This window comes from Gambusia affinis, linkage group LG15 (assembly GCF_019740435.1).
Source record: "Gambusia affinis linkage group LG15, SWU_Gaff_1.0, whole genome shotgun sequence".
NCBI lineage: Eukaryota > Metazoa > Chordata > Actinopteri > Cyprinodontiformes > Poeciliidae > Gambusia > Gambusia affinis.
In genome coordinates this window covers 10258001-10275155 of record NC_057882.1, presented here as the reverse complement: position 1 = coordinate 10275155, position 17155 = coordinate 10258001, and the positions used below count along the sequence as shown (strand labels likewise).

Sequence of the window (17155 nt, the reverse complement as noted above, 5' to 3'; positions counted from 1 at the left end):
TGAGAAGGTGAGGACACACCCTGAGGCACACCTCAAATGCCAAACGAAAATAGAAACGCAGGTCTCTTGCCTTCCAAAACCTCTTCAGAAAACCTGTTGGTGTACAACACATATTTCTGCTTTAGAGAGATCTATGAACTGGTGCACAAACAAGAAGTTCCTTTCAATATTTCCTTTGTTGTTGAGTGACACATGCTTGAGCTAAAACGAATACAGCTGACGTCCACTTAGTGGGACTGACGTTTTGCAGGCGTGTCTGGATTCTGCATGAGAAAATCACAGTAGAGAAACACAACCGCCAGTAGCTAGACTCAGGTTTGTTTCAGCCAGGAAAATGTTTGTGGTTGGCTTTGTGGTTTAGCTTTTCTTGGATTCTGCTGTGGGAAGTTATGCTCCATGGAAATGAAGACATTATGGAAGCTCCATCAGTTCATTTGGCAAGATTCTGTTGCCAGCACAAATTGGGCTCTTCTGTCAGGTAAAAGTTCTGGTGGTGGTGTTGCACTGTTTTTGATTAGAACCAGCTCTTCTAAAGTAAAATGACTGTGAACTACATAAATCTAAACACATAAGTCTAAATTATGCACTTATAAACATATAAGTAGTTTTTAAATACATCTTTTTGTGTTTTATATACTGATACATGTCATTCAAAACAAGTACTCTCACATATACGTATACATTTCACATTTTATTTGTATAGCTCATTTCAGCAGCAAGGCATTTCAAAGTGCTTTACCTCATAACAAACACAAAAACATTAAGTCATGCAACATAGAATCAACAATCAAAACACAACATTAAGTTCAGAGCCATTAAATTTGTAATTGATTAAGTTTCAAATAAACTCTAAACAGGTGGGGTTTTTGTCAAGATTTAAAGGAAGTCAGTGTTTCAGCTGTTTTACAGTTTTCTGGAAGTTTGTTCCAGATTTGTGGTGCATAGAAGCTGAATGCTGCTTCTGCTCATTTGGTTCTGGTTCTGGGGATGCAGAGCAGACCAGAACCAGAAGACCTGAGTTAGGCAAGCCAACACCAACTGTGCTGAACCCAAACCAACAAATAGACTTGACACCATGTTCAAAGATATTCATAAGTTCTCACCTGTCATTCTGATTAAAACATAAGACTGGAACATTTTTTTCAAAGTCTAGACATTTATATTTTATCTCAAATGTTGGATTTTATCAAAATGTTCGTTATCCAGGCAGAAAACCACAGCTCTTCAAGGATTCAAACTGAGCTCTGAGCAATCAAAATTCAGTCCTCCTATCTGAGGAGAATGTCAACAGATGACTTTACTGGGTTTAACATAGTTAAGATAATAGTATGTTCCGAAAAGCAATAATTAGAATTTTAGCTAAAATATAATGCCTTCATCCTCCATTTAGTTCACAAAGGTTCACAAATGATTTCTCCTTGCAGTTCTCAGCCAGATCAAATTGCTTGCAATAAAACGTACACAGCAAATGGAGGCATCAGATTTCAAGTCATCTTTACTTGATTCACTGAACATTAACAATACAGCATCATAGCCTTCTATGATGGGATCTAATCTGAACAACAGAGCACCGTATTAATGGAAACTTCTACACAATGTAATATACAATGAACTCTGTTTGCTTTTCATCACTGATGCCCGTGTCAGGGTGTTTTTACTTTTTTATTTCCTGTCCCTAATACTAATCCAAGATGTCGGCCGATACTCAAAAGCCAACATCTCAAAGGAAGTTTTATCAGTAACATTTTAAAAATCGTATGTAAAATATTGTTTTCACCAAACCAGCATTAAAAGATTTTTAAAAAGATATGGTGTGTTTCAAAATCAGGAAAATTAGAGCAACTTAAACTTTGAAATTCTGAATTGGTTTATGCTCCTTAGTTTACATAAAATGTACAAAATTTTGTTACAAAACCATATGTATTTTTACAGAAGATGTAGTTTCTACATTTTTATTTTAGATACCACCATGAAATATTTAGTAAATGGTCTTTAAAGACTGTACTAATCTTTTCACTTGATTAAAATACAAATTATTCATTTTAACTGACTTCCAATATGATTTAATTTAGCTAAAAGGCAAAGTTAGTTATTGTAAAAGTGCAATTTTTCTACAGTGACTACTATTGCTAGAAACAGTAGATGGAAATATTAAGGAATTGAACAACAAAGTCATTGAGTCGTTTTTCAAGATAAAAAGATTTATAGATTAATTACGCTGTTCCACTTGTACAGTTATTTTCAACACCTTAAACACAGAAAAAAAAATTTTCTTGGACTAATAAAGCGTTTACCAAATCAGTAGATTTTTGGTTCAAACATTTAAAACCAAATATTGGCAAAATATTTTTAACGGATGTATAGCCATTTCCCCACACTATCTGATACTAAATGAGACTAAACCATTTTTGTTTTAGGTTACATTTCATTCAAACAGAAACATTCGGCCGAAGTATTTTAGAGCAACACCCCTAAAACACAACTTACTTGTATGACATAATAAAAGAAATCTGGAAATATTTCAGGAATAGAACTGGCGGACCTCCACAAATCTGATTGATCCTTGGGTACAATTTCCAGATTCCCATTGGTGCCACATTAATCTGATCTCATAGATATAAACACCATTGAGATTTCCAACTTTCATACAGTTCTGGAAGGATACAATTTCTTTGTCCCTCAGATAAAAGTGTTAAATGTTGGCCTAAACAAATAATAGAGTGTTATTATCCGTAGTAAAATGAGTCCTATATCAATATGGACAAAGTTAATGCCATATGAGGAAAGAAAATGATGTGAAAACATTTAGGCAACATCTAAAGACATTTATAAGGAAGTTAAAGCTCAGACATAAATGTTTCCATGTGGTGCAACCACCCCATTAGTTACTAATAGTTTCTTCCTTGTACTGTGAGAATCATTGTAAAAGTTGAAAAACAAAACACAGACTGTGTGGACAAGTTCAGGTGTGGTTGACCAATGAACTAATTTGCATGCCCCGTTGAGGGTGATATTAAATTTGCTCTAGAAAGGGACAAATATATGAATGTCAGTTCAATTTAATCACAACAAACCTGCAGGCCCTGCAAACAAAAAAAGGCAGTGTTTCTTCACTACAAAAGACTCCCAAAATCTTAGGGAATTTAGTGATATCAGTCTTTTGAAACCAATATTTATGTTTGCAATTTTGACTGGTATGGTTGAATAAGAGTGTTTGATCTGTTACATAGGACTTCTCAGGAAAATTTTTCTCGCATGTCTCATTGCTTCTGTGACAAAGATCAGACAGACTGATGAAAATTAAAGATAAGCTTATCAGAGACTTTATCCAGGTTGTTTGGTGTTTCTTGTCACAAAGAGATGTTTATCTTTAATCAAAACTTTCCATTACGTACTTACTAACTGTAAATTATTTCACAGACTGAAGAAACCTGGTTCTTGTGTTACATATGCAATGTGGCTGAAGATACATCTACTTATTGTCCTCCTGTCAGGTGAGATATGACATCACTCGCAGTATGACTAGAGACGTGAACAAAGATTATTAGCAAACAAAGTAAAAGAGCATTGAATCAACCTGCACTAATAAACGACTTATGACTGCATTCCACATAGTTCATCATACCCGCATGTTAAATTCCTTTCCTTTTCATTCTGTAACCTGTTTATCAACATTGATTCCAGTCTGACTCAAAGTACAACACCTCCAGACTGCAGATTGTTATCATGCAATTTTCAAAGCAGTAGTTGCGCGACTTTTCTTGATCAGAAAGTTTGTTCCTGTGACTGTGACCAAGACTGAGGCTATTGTATAATATTTCTTAGTCATTGATATGATGTAACTCTTTAACATGGCTCCATTTTGGGCAAACAGACAAGTTGTGAATGACTGGTGTCTGAATGTCTCATTGAAAAACCCAACCAGACTGATTCAAAAGACACAATACCTTACTGTAGCTGTTTTATTTCTCTAAATCAGGTCAAGCTTTTGGTCAACTAACCTCCGCCGCTCCGGCCAGCATTGCCACATCAACAACAGCTGCACAAACCTCAGGTAAATAATATGCTAAGGCTTGTACAACCTAAAATGAGAAATAAGACAGAACTGAAAACAACAGTACTCGAGACAAAACAAGGATAATTGGAATTACCATCACTTTTACAATGCAAACTTTAAATTCGCACAACATTTCTTTCTACCTCTATTGATTGACAGTTACAGATAGAATGATGGAGAAAATAAAGCGGTAGCATATTACACAAGAAATTAAGCTGTCATGTTAAGAAAACTTAATACAGAGGACAAAAATCACAAACTGAAAACAAAAATGAAAGTAATAGTTTTTTTATTCTTCAGCAGGTGAAACATCTGTTGTTCCAAGCTCCCAAGTTGCTTCCTCTACTTTTCACACTTCTACAATTACAGCAGGTAAATTAAACTCCTCAGCAAAAATATGAACCAGCTGTAATACTTGTAGCTGTATAACAGAGAAACAAATCCAAAGGCGGACAAGTGGTCACATTATGTCATTGGTAAAACAGCCAATTATTTTGTGAATCAAATTACTCAGATTATTTAAAAGATTACTCAGCAGTTGGTCTTTGCAACAGCATTATATTTGAGGTTGTAGTCTTGTATTTAAATATGCATTTTAACAGATTTTCCATTTCTTCCAATCAACTGAAGTTTCTGATAGTCAGTCTTCTGCTGCTTCATCCGTTATTCCAACCTCTGCAACCACCACACAGACCTCAGGTAAACAATTGACAGATGTGTCTCACCTACAATAAAAACATAGAAAAATATTTTACCCAAAGGTCTTTACAAAATTGATTTTGACATTACTCTTTTAAATGTTTTATAGTAGTGTTTTATTTCCTTGACGTCAACGTGGATGTCACCGGACCAAGTAAGAATGAATCCGACATCATTGCCTGGGTACGTAAGGAAAATAGATGGAGGTCGAAATTCGATTATATTACCAGAATTTAGAAGTCTGGATCCTGTAAATAAATGTGATCATGGTCATTTTCTTTCAGCTTGACCAGGTTTTCCGAAATGAACTGGGGCACTGCATGTTTCCAGGAGCAACAACTACTGCCCCCACATCTCAGCAAACTGTAAATGTGACAGAACAAGTGGCAACAACACAGACTTATAAATCAACAACAGCATTTTATACTTTACTGCAAAACTTTAGTGCAACTACAAATGTACCAACAGTGTTACACGGCAACATAACAACTGAGGCTGCAACAATGCTAAATGGCAACGACACAACAACAATGGAAGCAATGATAAATAGTAATATCACAACTACAGCTGCAATAACAACACCAGTAACTGAAAACGTCACAACACCAGCTTCGATAACAATGTTACATGACAACACAACAACCACAGTTGCAGCAACTTCAACATTGAATGACAACAAAACAACAGCGACATCAATGGCATCAATCAGCAACAGAACAGTTACAGCTGCAGGAACTACAGCATTTGATAGGGACATAACATTAACAGCTGTATCAACTACTGCAACAAATAGCAACATAACATTAACATCTGCATCAACTACTGCAACACAAAGCAACATAACATTAACAGCTGTATCAACTACTGCAACAAATAGCAACATGACAATTACATCTTCATCAACTACTGCAACACAAAGCAACATAACATTAACATCTGCATCAACTACTGCAACACAAAGCAACATAACATTAACATCTGCATCAACTACTGCAACACAAAGCAACATAACATCAACAGCTGTATCAACTACTGCAACAAATAGCAACATGACAATTACAGCTTCATCAACTACTGCAACACAAAGCAACACTACAACTACTACTGCAACAACTACAAACCTAAAAAGCAATGATCCAACAACTTCAAGAACTACAGCACAAACAAGTAACAATCAGACAACTCCAACAACTACAGCACTAAGAAGCAACGGTTCGACAACTCCGACAACTACAGCACTAACAAGTAACGATCCGACAACTCCAACTACAGCACTAAGAAGCAACGGTTCGACAACTCCGACAACTACAGCACTAACAAGTAACGATCCGACAACTCCAACTACAGCACTAAGAAGCAACGGTTCGACAACTCCGACAACTACAGCACTAACAAGTAACGATCCGACAACTCCAACTACAGCACTAAGAAGCAACGGTTCGACAACTCCGACAACTACAGCACTAACAAGTAACGACCCGACAACTCCAACAACTACAGCACTAACAAGTAACGGTTCGACAACTCCAACAACTACAGTACTAACAAGTAACGACCCGACAACTCCAACAACTACAGCACTAACAAATAACGATCCAACAACTCCAACAACTACAGCACTAACAAATAACGATCCAACAACTCCAACAACTACAGCACTAACAAGTAACGATCCGACAACTCCAACAACTACAGCACTAACAAGTAACGATCCGACAACTCCAACAACTACAGCACTAAGAAGCAACGGTTCGACAACTCCAACAACTACAGCACTAACAAGTAACGATCCGACAACTCCAACAACTACAGCACTAACAAGTAACGATCCGACAACTCCAACAACTACAGCACTAACAAGTAACGATCCGACAACTCCAACAACTACAGCACTAACAAGTAACGATCCGACAACTCCAACAACTACAGCACTAAGAAGCAACACTCCAATCACAGTTACAACAATTACAGCGTCACAAAGCAACAGTCCAGCCACAACTACACCAAGTCCCATCTTGCCATCTTTGATCACCAGCCTGTCAACTTTATTGCCAGACATGACTGTGTTATCGCGGTCATCTAATCAAGGAGTGAATCCTCAAGCCTCGCCTTCAGGACTCTCCAGAAGGAAGCGTGCCGTCCCCCAGAACAGCGACAGTTTGACGCGAAGCAGGTATGAAAAATGAACTCAAGCGAATGGATAAAATAATCTATTCTATCCTAACATTCAGAGAACAGTATATGTTTGATTTGTAATGAATTGTAAACATAAATGGCTGTAATTCAAAATGACAGGTTATCCAAAATAACTGTCAGCCTAATTAGGCAGCACTTTACATCTGTTTTGTTACAATGTTGATTTTATTTATTTATTTATTTATTTATTTTTTTTTCATTTTTAGCAATGACACGGCTTTGGTTTTTCAAGTAAGTTAATAATTACATCCAGCATTAGGTTTTATGGTGAGTAGAAGTATTCAATAATAAAGTCTGATTTGTGTTTTAACAGGGAATGGAAGTGTCCTGCTCTATAAAAACTGAAATAAAGTAAGTGAAATAACACAGCTCTCATATTGGACACATGCATATCTCCATTCTTGTTTTTGAGAAAACTGATGATATGTTTCAGTCATACCAAGTGCACCGTCATCCTTGGGCTCAGTCAAACAATACCATCATGCTGTATCCTCCAAACGCTCTGTGCAGCCAGCAAAAGGTCCTCTGACATCCATGTGGTGGGAAACAGGATAGATGAACAGAGTGAGTGATAAATTAGACTTTTAACCAAACTCAGAAGCTTCTCATTTGTAACAAAGTCTTGATCTTTCTGAACAGATCGGCTTCAAAACGAGTGCAATTTAAAGGAGCCAAACAGCTGCATTTATTCTGGTCTGCCGGGTGCGTCATGGTAAGGGGTTTGGTATTTGCTAAGCATGTTTACAACATAATGTGTGCAGTACCTGAAATAGAACAATTCCACACAACTGATCATGATACTCTAGGATAATTAAGTGGAAATTCATCAAAAGTGACACACATACTTCACAGATTTCACTGGGCTTGATAATTCAGAAAATCATTAAAAAAAAGAAGAAAATTTAGATTTTTCTGGAGCACAAAAAATCTCTGTGCTTGATATTGATACCAGTAACCGACTCGTACTTTCCTATACTGATGTGGAAAGAAGAAGAAAATATGTTTCAGTGCGCAAAGAAAGACTTTTACTTTTATATGTACAAATTACATTAACCTCTTTGAACCTGAGGGTGTTTTCAGTGTTGAATTTAAATTAACCTACTGATGTTTTCCTGCATTTGACATGAACAGATTAATAATCTTTACAGATGTCCTGAACCTAAAATATTTATTTTCAATGTTTAAATCTTTGACAGCAGTATCAGCTCATTGAATAAAAGAAATGTTATTAAAAAGCCAAAAATATTCTTTCTGTGTTATGCAGTTGGGGAATATTTTTATTTCTAAAATATGCAAAGAGCAAAAATGAAAAAAAAATATCAAAATATGATGTTTGTCTTTTATCAGTGTGGAGTCTGGGCCTCCATATGTCATTCCATCAATAAACTTAACAGACTGTGTGACAGGTGAGGTATTTATTTAAAATATATTAAAAATGCATATAGTATTTAGATTTTTATGCATTGTTTTCTTCTTCCTTTTTTAGAGAACAATTGTAGCTGCTCTTCCTACTGCAACAGATCTGGTTAGTATTTCATCAGTCAAATGAATGCCTCTCATCGTTCTCAAAATAAATACAAAATTTCTGATGTAATTTGTGTTTTTGTTTTCAGATGCGTACTACACTTTTTCCATTTCACTACAAGATCAAACAATGAACTCTTCGTCTCTTTCGTCTCTGGTAACCTCCTTTTTTACACCCTGCTTATGAATTACTCTCGCTACACACTCTTGTTGTATAAAATGATAATATTTACCTACATTTACAGATTTCAATCCTGGCACAACCACCTGTCTGCTCCAACACTACAAAGTATGTTTTGGTTTTTGTAACAATACTTTTTCTGTAAATTTTATTATCAGTTCACAAATATAAAATTATCTATTTGTTTATTTATAACAATAAAAATAAGAAACAGAAAAACATAGTCATGCTAACTGACAATTGAAATTATGTTTTTAATGTTTTGTTGCAGTGTTACATGTCAATTATTGGCCACGATTGCATCTGAATACAGGGTAAGTAGAAGCTCAATAAAACTACCACAAAAGGTCAAGTTCTGAATTTCTCCTGACTAAATTTCATAAGCATCATTAAAGTGTTAGACTGTGCTGAATTTATCAAGTATAATTTTAAGAAATGAAAATATAACAATAAACAAGTATCACAAAATAATAAATATATAAAAGTATCCAACAATGCACAATTAAGAGATCACATGTGTAATTTACATTTTTTGCATGTTTATTAATTTCACCATTGTACAATTTCAGAATGCCAGTGTGAACTGTGAAATGACAAGGTAAGTCCATTTGATGTACTTTCATTTCATAGCAGGACTAGTCACCTGCCCACACTGCAAAATGTAGTTAATTTGATGACACTTGTATAAATGTGTTGATTGGCCTGCAAATCACCTAACTTAAACTCTAAATTTAGGTCTCTCAGCAAAGCAGATGAGGTGAAGGCCCCCACACAAAATAAAATATAGATTAATTACACTTAGATTGATGTTTTCATGCCTTTATTTTTGAAAAACGGTTATATTTAGGATTAGAATATAGCATCACACCAATAAAAACATTTTCAATACAAAAGTGTGGGTATTATACAAGTTATGTTTCATACCTGCCTAAAATTTGTTTTGATTTTCCAGCTGACACTTATCTCACAAATGAGCCTCATCTGAACATATATTCCAATTTATTGCAGTAATCTGTGTAAAAGAGGGCTCCAGCAAAGAATTGGGTGCACATACTGCACAGTACACGGAAATATTCAACAGAAAGTCAACATTTGTACAAATGAATTGAATTACTGACGTAACTTAGCTTTTCATTGATATACTAATTTTCTTAGTCACCTGTATGCTCATATGTTGGAAACCTTTTAAAAACTATTTTATTCCCTTCTTTTTATTGAAGGCAGAGGTGCAGAGTGATATTAGGTTTTGCACGGGAAGTCTCAATTTGTTCAGTGGCAGAAGCTGTTTTAAATGTGTTTCTACTTGAAGAAAAAATTCAGTATGACGGGCAAGTGAGACGAGCAGGTTAGTATCTCAATGTATTCACTAAAATTTGATTCAGGCTAAAAGTAACAAGAATGATGTATTTAATGTAGCTTTTGCTTTGTGTTGCAGCAATTTGTGGAAGCGCAGAAATTAATGCCAACTCACTCAACTTCCAGTTCAATTATACTTATAGAGAGATAAGCCCAGGTGACCTTTGTGTCAAAAAAGAAGGATCTAACTTCACATGGTTCGTATGATCTCACTTTTGGCTATAAGTAAAGTTTTGCAAAATTACCAACTCAGTATTATTGTTATCTTTGCATGGTTGTTTCTGAAACATATTCCATGGAAACTGAAATGCTTTCAAACAATACAGTGTTTTACTTCTTTTTCATTGCAGCCAAACTGGAGAAAATATTGTTGTACCTTTGAAAGAACAATGCGTTGTACCTACCACAGCTAGCCCAAATGTGACAATTAGTCCCAACGTGACTATCCTAAATACAACAGCAAGCCCAAATGTTACTATCCTAAATACAACAGCAAGCCCAAATGTTACTATCCTAAATACAACAGCAAGCCCAAATGTTACTAGCCTAAATACAACAGCAAGCCCAAATGTTACTATCCTAAATACAACAGCAAGCCCAAATGTTACTATCCTAAATACAACAGCTAGCCCAAATGTTACTAGCCTAAATACAACAGCTAGCCCAAATGTTACTAGCCTAAATACAACAGCTAGCCCAAATGTTACTAGCCTAAATACAACAGCTAGCCCAAATGTTACTAGCCTAAATACAACAGCTAGCCCAAATGTTACTAGCCTAAATACAACAGCTAGCCCAAATGTTACTAGCCTAAATGCCACAATTCCCATAAACTCTACAATTGGCCCAAATGTGACAACAACCCCCAAACCACAACAGAACACAACATGGGCCCCATCAGTGTCCACAACTGCTGCTGGAGGAAATCCATCATCAAACACAACTAGGAGCACAACAAGTGGATTTGTTTCTGTGACCACCTCAGTGAGTTCAACAGGAAATGGAACAGGTTTGTTGCCACATCATTTTTTTCCAGCTTATTTTGTAGTATTAACTTTTATTTTAACTTGCATTTGGGCTTTGACTCGGCCAGTCTAAATATGTAAACTTCCGCATAAACCTCAGAGTGGTCATTGTTCTGTGCTTTTGGTCCTTTTCAAAATTTATTTTCATTTCTGATAAATGTCAAAAGAAATTGCTAATAAATTTTTTTTAAAAATCCCACTGCATAAGGGTGCCACCACCGTATTGCACTGTAGGTGATGGTGTAATGTATAAAATGATTAGAAATATTTGGTTTTTGCAACATCTAGATTGCTTAGAAAATAGGCTTCCAGCTAATAACTAATTAACATAGCTCTACTGTACACTTCAGCAGAGCTATGTTCTTTCTGTGTTTGCTCCTTTGGTTTTATGGGAAGATAACAGTGATCTTTTTTCAGAACATAACCTCTTTTCAATTTTGTTCACTGCAGCTGAAAGCCAAGCCAAAGACCTTCTTGCACTGGCTCAAGACGTGTCAAAACTGACCACAGCGCAGATAGATCAGCTGGTGTCACAGCTAGAGAAGCTTCTGTCAGGCCCGACGGTCAGCAAGGAACTGGGAGACATCTCCGTCAACATTGTCAGCAATCTGTTGGATGCTTCACCTGACAAGCTGTCGAGCTCCTCTAACAGGTTACTCTCACATATTCAACTTTTCCCAACACTTTGACATTTAGAAAAATATCTAACTCTTAAGTTTTGATCATATCGAAGAAAAACAAGGACATATGAAAGGTTCAGATGCAAATAAACTTCACTTTGTTTTAATGTTGAAATTTGACATACTGCTATATTATTATTATTTGCTAAATATCAGAATAATATATAATAAATATTTTTGGAGAATCTTTACTTATTTCTTCAAAGTCAGAAGTGGATATTCACTGTACATAAATAAGTTTTACTTGTATGCTGAACAATTAAATATGATAGCGATCATAACCTTTTAATTTGTAAAATGCTTTTTGCAATTTTATGTGGCTAAATATTGTTAGTAGTTAAATAGATTAGTCATTCTGCTTGACACTGACCAGTTCCTTTGTTCCATCAGGATTATTAGGATTGTTGACACTGTGGGGTTAAAGTTGGTGATTGGAGCCACCGCTCAGAGCCTGCTGTACCCTTCTTTGGCTGTCTCTGTGAAACCAGCAGATGGCGCCAACTTTCAGGAGACAGTTTTTTCCACCTTAGCTCCAAATAACGTACAGGTGAGACTATGGTCACTCAGGTAAAGGCGTATTTTTCTCTCAGGGCTTAAAAGTTTGAGAAAAAACATAAATAATAACTCAGGTCTAGCACATTTTTTTGCCAACCACTGAATTATATCCTCTTCTGTAAGACTTTTCACACATTTACACTTTTTAGATTCTGTTGGTAAAATTATAGTACTATTATATTGTGAAAAATATATTCTTGAGAAAGATCTATTTTCCACCATGTATGTTCCCGTGTGTGCTGCAGATTCGGGGGAATCCAAGGTTGAAAAGGAGCACATTAAAGGACTCCTCCATCCCTCAGGGCTCCATTACTCTTCCTCCCTCCCTCACTCAAAATCTAACCGCTGAGGAACAAAAGCTGGCCTCCAGGCTTCAGTTCAATTTCTACCAGAAGAGCTCAGTCTTTAAGGTCTATACAGTCAGCCTGTGTCATTGATATCAAATAAAATAACAAACAAATTGATGGCAAATAGAAGAAAAAAATGTGCAGTAGAGTTTTTCCCACAAACTAACGATTTGATGTGTTTCTGCATGAAAACACAGGATGTCTCATTACAACAAGGCAAACTTAACAGTGGGATCTTGGGAGCAAGCGTGGCCAATCTGTCAATCAAAGGATTAAATGAAAGTGTTGTAATTCGTCTGAGAAACACAGAACCTGTTCCAGTAAGTCTACTTCTAACAGGAAATGCTCAATATTTTTCCCAGGCTCATTAACAACAAACTTTGAAAGGAGTTCTGGTGGCTATTAGAATAAAAAGCTGCTGAGTACTTTTTTTTTTCAGACTTAAGCTAAACAATACTTATGTGGAAACTGAAACCTTGCTTCTTTTTCCAAATTTCAGGCTAATTTTGTGGCAGTGTGTGTTTTCTGGGACTTTACATTTAACAGTAAGTCAAAAAATGTAAACACACACTCTAAAACCCTGAGATTAGGCTGCATTTTTGAAACTGTTGTTGTTCCTACAGAAGGTTTAGGTGGCTGGAACTCAGATGGCTGCTTTGTCAAAGAAACCAACGACAATGAGACAGTTTGTGGCTGCAACCATTTAACCAGCTTTGCTATTTTACTGGTAAGCACAATTACCTGTTGCAGATTTCACACCTCTCTGTGTGTCTAACAACAATAGTGGACACAAATGTCATTCTAATGTCTTTTATTTGATTTCTTTTACTTTAAGGACATCTCCAGAGAGACTGTTACCAGTCGTGTTCAGGCCACCATCCTCACCTTCATCACATATATAGGTTGTGGACTTTCTGCCATCTTCCTGTCCGTAACTCTCCTCACTTACTTGGCATTTGGGTGAGTTGTTCTCTTCGTTTAACCCAGTACAAGGGCTTGTAAATGTATGTCACAGGGTTTTTGGTTTAGGGTTGAAAGACACTAGATGTCATTGCATAAGTTTTCAGATTTTTATTTGTGAGAGCAAATCCATTAGTATTAGTTTTACATCAAATCTCAGTAAGTTTCACCGATAGTGGTTGGATTTGAAGAAAATATGGAAAGGTAAAAGAATTTTAGCATGTAAAACAGCTTTCGACTGATGTATCAGTGATTGATGTCTGAATCATTTCACCTCAACAGAAAGCTGCGTAAAGACATCCCATCCAAAATTCTGATCCAGCTTTGCCTGGCTCTTCTGCTGCTCAACCTGACCTTCCTGGTGGACGCCTGGCTGGCGCTTTATCCCCAAGCCGTGGGCCTCTGCATTTCCACGGCCTGGTTCCTTCACTACTTCCTACTGGTGTCCTTCACCTGGATGGGACTCGAGGGCATCCACATGTACTACGCACTTGTGAAAGTCTTCAATGACAACATATCCCACTACATGCTGAAGTTCTCGCTGGTGGGCTGGGGAGTCCCAATGATGGTGGTCATCATTGTGATCGCGATTGACAAAAACAACTACGGCCTCATGTCCTATGGAAAGTTTTCAGATGGCACGAGTGATGACTTGTAAGTTCAGTAAGCTGAAAGTGGGCTTACTCACAACTACAATCACTGGAAAATAAAGCATGCCGTTTTCAAGTTGAGCTTTTATGTGTCAGGGGATAATGAATAGAAATTCTCTGGTCTTTAACAAGTTTTAAAATTAGTCAAATTTAATCTCAGGAGTCCAAAATTACATTATCATCAACAGATTTTAAATCTAAGTTGATGATACACAAATAAGGCCCAAAGCTACATTAAGGAAGAATTGTATCCTGTCCTCCTTGCAATACTTCTCTAATATATTAAGGTTTAGACCCTTTTTATCCCTGATTAAACTTACATATGAAATCAATAATAATAAATCGCTTATTCACTCTTCCTCCTTGTTGTCTTGCAGCTGCTGGATAAAAAACGACATCGCCTTCTATGTGGCAGTCGTGGCCTATTTCGGTGTAATATTCATCTTCAACATCATCATGTTTGTTGTGGTCTTAGTCCAGTTGCACCGGATAAAAAAACAGAATCCTCATAACAACAAGCACCGCAGCACGGCGCAGGACGTACGCAGCATGATCGGGATCACCCTGCTCCTAGGTCTCACATGGGGATTTGCCTTTTTTGCGTGGGGTCCTGTTAATCTGGCATTTATGTACCTCTTTGCCATCTTTAATTCTCTGCAAGGTGAGTTGTTGAACCCTACATCTTTCCTATATCCTAAAGAGAAAGTTAAACTTTGCTGATCCCCAAAGATTTTTCTTACATTTTGTAGGATTCTTCATATTTGTGTTCCACTGTGCGGTGAAAGAAACCGTCAGAAGGCAGTGGAGGACCTACCTATGCTGCGGCAGTATGAGACTCTCAGAAAACTCAGGTGAGTCTGGATAAAAATGTGCACCTGTGTCCAAGGCTCGCAAACTAGTTTTCAATGCATTTTTCAAAAGATAAAAAATTATTTTCTTTCCTTCTTTCTTTTTTTTCCTAATTCTTTTAGAGTGGAGTCGCACTACAACACAGAAAACCGCAAAGAAGTCTCCATTGACCTCCTTTACGTCCTCACAAAGCAGTCGACCATCCAGATCCACTTTTGTGCCCACTACGCCATCAGGGCAGATGAACGGCATTGGTAAGGAATAATTTCTACTTTCACAATGTTATGCCTTCTGTAATAGGTTTTGACTGATCCAACACGCCACATGCATTGGCATCCCTTCTAAGGATTTGTAAAATACCTGAAAATAAATATTATTGCAGAATAATCTCACACAGAATTAAATAACTGAGGTCATTCTGTCAGGAAAGATCTCAAATTGCTTATAAAATCATGTTTACCAATGCTATTGGTAACAATTTTGTTATTGTTTTGAATCATTGTCCTAAGGATAGTCCCTGAGCATGTCTTGGTTTCACCTAATGACCTCTGGAGCAAGGTACCAGACATGCCCAGTGGGTCCAGTATGGTATGAATGCTAGCAAAAATAGGCTTAATTTAAGCCTAGCTTCAAGTAGCAGCAAAGTGACTTCAACATGATCCTTACGTGTTGAATATACATGAATAGGATTCTGCTTGTACTTCAACTTTAAAGAAATAAGCTGCTGGCTAAGATATGAAGTATTGCCTTCTATTTATCTTTACCATAGTTGCCAATAATTGTGGATATGTTTAATTATTTATTTTCCAACATATTAGAAATAATGTTGTGGTACATTGCAGGAAATCCACTTGAAGATAGAATAATTACAGCTGACGAAGAACCGAGGACAGATGTGGTTCTCAACGAGATCAATGGACAGCTCCGGAGTCGACGGGGGTCCTGACCTACAGAGAGGAGCTTGTTAACTGCCTGTATAGAATGTAATTTACCAGAAAATATTTATTGTTTATCTCCGTCACATGTATTAGTTGACTGATTTCTAAGAAATTTTAAGTCTAAAGTTTTGTTTTTTTAACTCTAAAGCTATTGTACTTATTTTTTTACATATTCTTTATTTAATATACAAACCTATTTATTTACTTTCAGATAACATTTTAATGTGTATCTTAGATTTAAGGATCTGTTTGAAAGCTGTTGCTTTCGAACAGCAAATTAAATTTTATAACAGTACATACATTTCTTTTATGTCTTATTTATGATTTATGGATTTCCCTTTTCAAATCTAAGAACTGACACCGAGTGGGTTGAGATGTCTTCAGTTTAGATAATCCGATAACAGCAAATTTTAAAATCCCACACACACGTCCAAAAAGTTCTGTCACATTAATAAACAGCTGAAATATGAATGACTGAAGTTAAATATTTGCCAAAAAAAAAAAAAAGACAACTGACAAAAAGAGATCAATCTGAGTCATGTTTGTCAACTGACTTCACAAGCTTTTTATACTGCTGCTGGTGAAATTACCAACACTGAAAAATGGTGGATAAATCACTCAAATCTCCCTTTACCTGCTTGTTTATAAAATAATAGAAAAACATAGAATTTTCTGTAGTTTAAAGTTTTAGACAAGCTTTCTGTTTAAGTTTTGGATCAAACTTCAGTCTGTCTGCTGAGAAACAGCATTATGCTTCAGACATTTTGTGTGACAGAACCATCTGGACCACGGTGCCGTCTTCAGGCTAACCTTGACAACAGCCGCAAACACACCAAACGATTTCTCTGTGCATCTTACATTACATCCATCCATCCATTTTCTATACACCCTTTGTCCCTAATGGAGTCGGGAGGGTTGCTGGTGTCTATCCCCAGCTAACGTTCCGGACGAGAGGCGGGGTTCACCCTGGACAGGTCGCCAGTCTGTCGCAGTCTTGCATTACAATTTCACTGAAATTATTAGAAGAAAACGGAACCACAACAGAAGCTAAGTGAGGCAGGTTGACATTGTGAATTTCCTGTCTGCAAAAAAGCTGCAGCCAGGACACAACGACTTGGCTTTGTTAAGAGGCTTATAT

The 17155-nt window shown here is 36.6% G+C and overlaps 1 protein-coding gene across 4 annotated transcripts; it reads left to right on the top strand.

Moving 5' to 3' along the window:
- Positions 1-310: 310 nt before the first annotated feature.
- Positions 311-16312, top strand: LOC122844451 (uncharacterized threonine-rich GPI-anchored glycoprotein PJ4664.02). 4 transcript variants are annotated; one of them, XM_044139900.1, is made up of 33 exons: positions 311-478; positions 3421-3494; positions 3980-4054; positions 4358-4429; positions 4688-4756; positions 4866-4939; positions 5041-5511; positions 5596-6929; positions 7159-7183; positions 7266-7303; positions 7386-7516; positions 7592-7664; positions 8300-8358; positions 8439-8477; positions 8566-8633; positions 8722-8765; positions 8929-8971; positions 9227-9255; positions 9878-10002; positions 10093-10210; positions 10364-11022; positions 11489-11690; positions 12109-12265; positions 12519-12683; positions 12818-12940; positions 13120-13165; positions 13244-13347; positions 13456-13580; positions 13863-14234; positions 14608-14891; positions 14980-15081; positions 15202-15333; positions 15922-16312. In XM_044139900.1, the coding sequence occupies exons 1-33, from the start codon at positions 390-392 to the stop codon at positions 16023-16025; spliced, it is 5625 nt and encodes a 1874-aa protein (XP_043995835.1). In that variant the 5' UTR covers positions 311-389; the 3' UTR covers positions 16026-16312. The 4 variants fall into 4 exon arrangements, with proteins under 4 accessions (XP_043995835.1, XP_043995834.1, XP_043995833.1 ...); XM_044139899.1 differs by having other exon boundaries at positions 5041-6929; positions 10364-10464; positions 10498-11022; XM_044139898.1 differs by having other exon boundaries at positions 4361-4429; positions 5041-6929.
- The last annotated feature ends 843 nt before the right edge of the window (positions 16313-17155 follow it).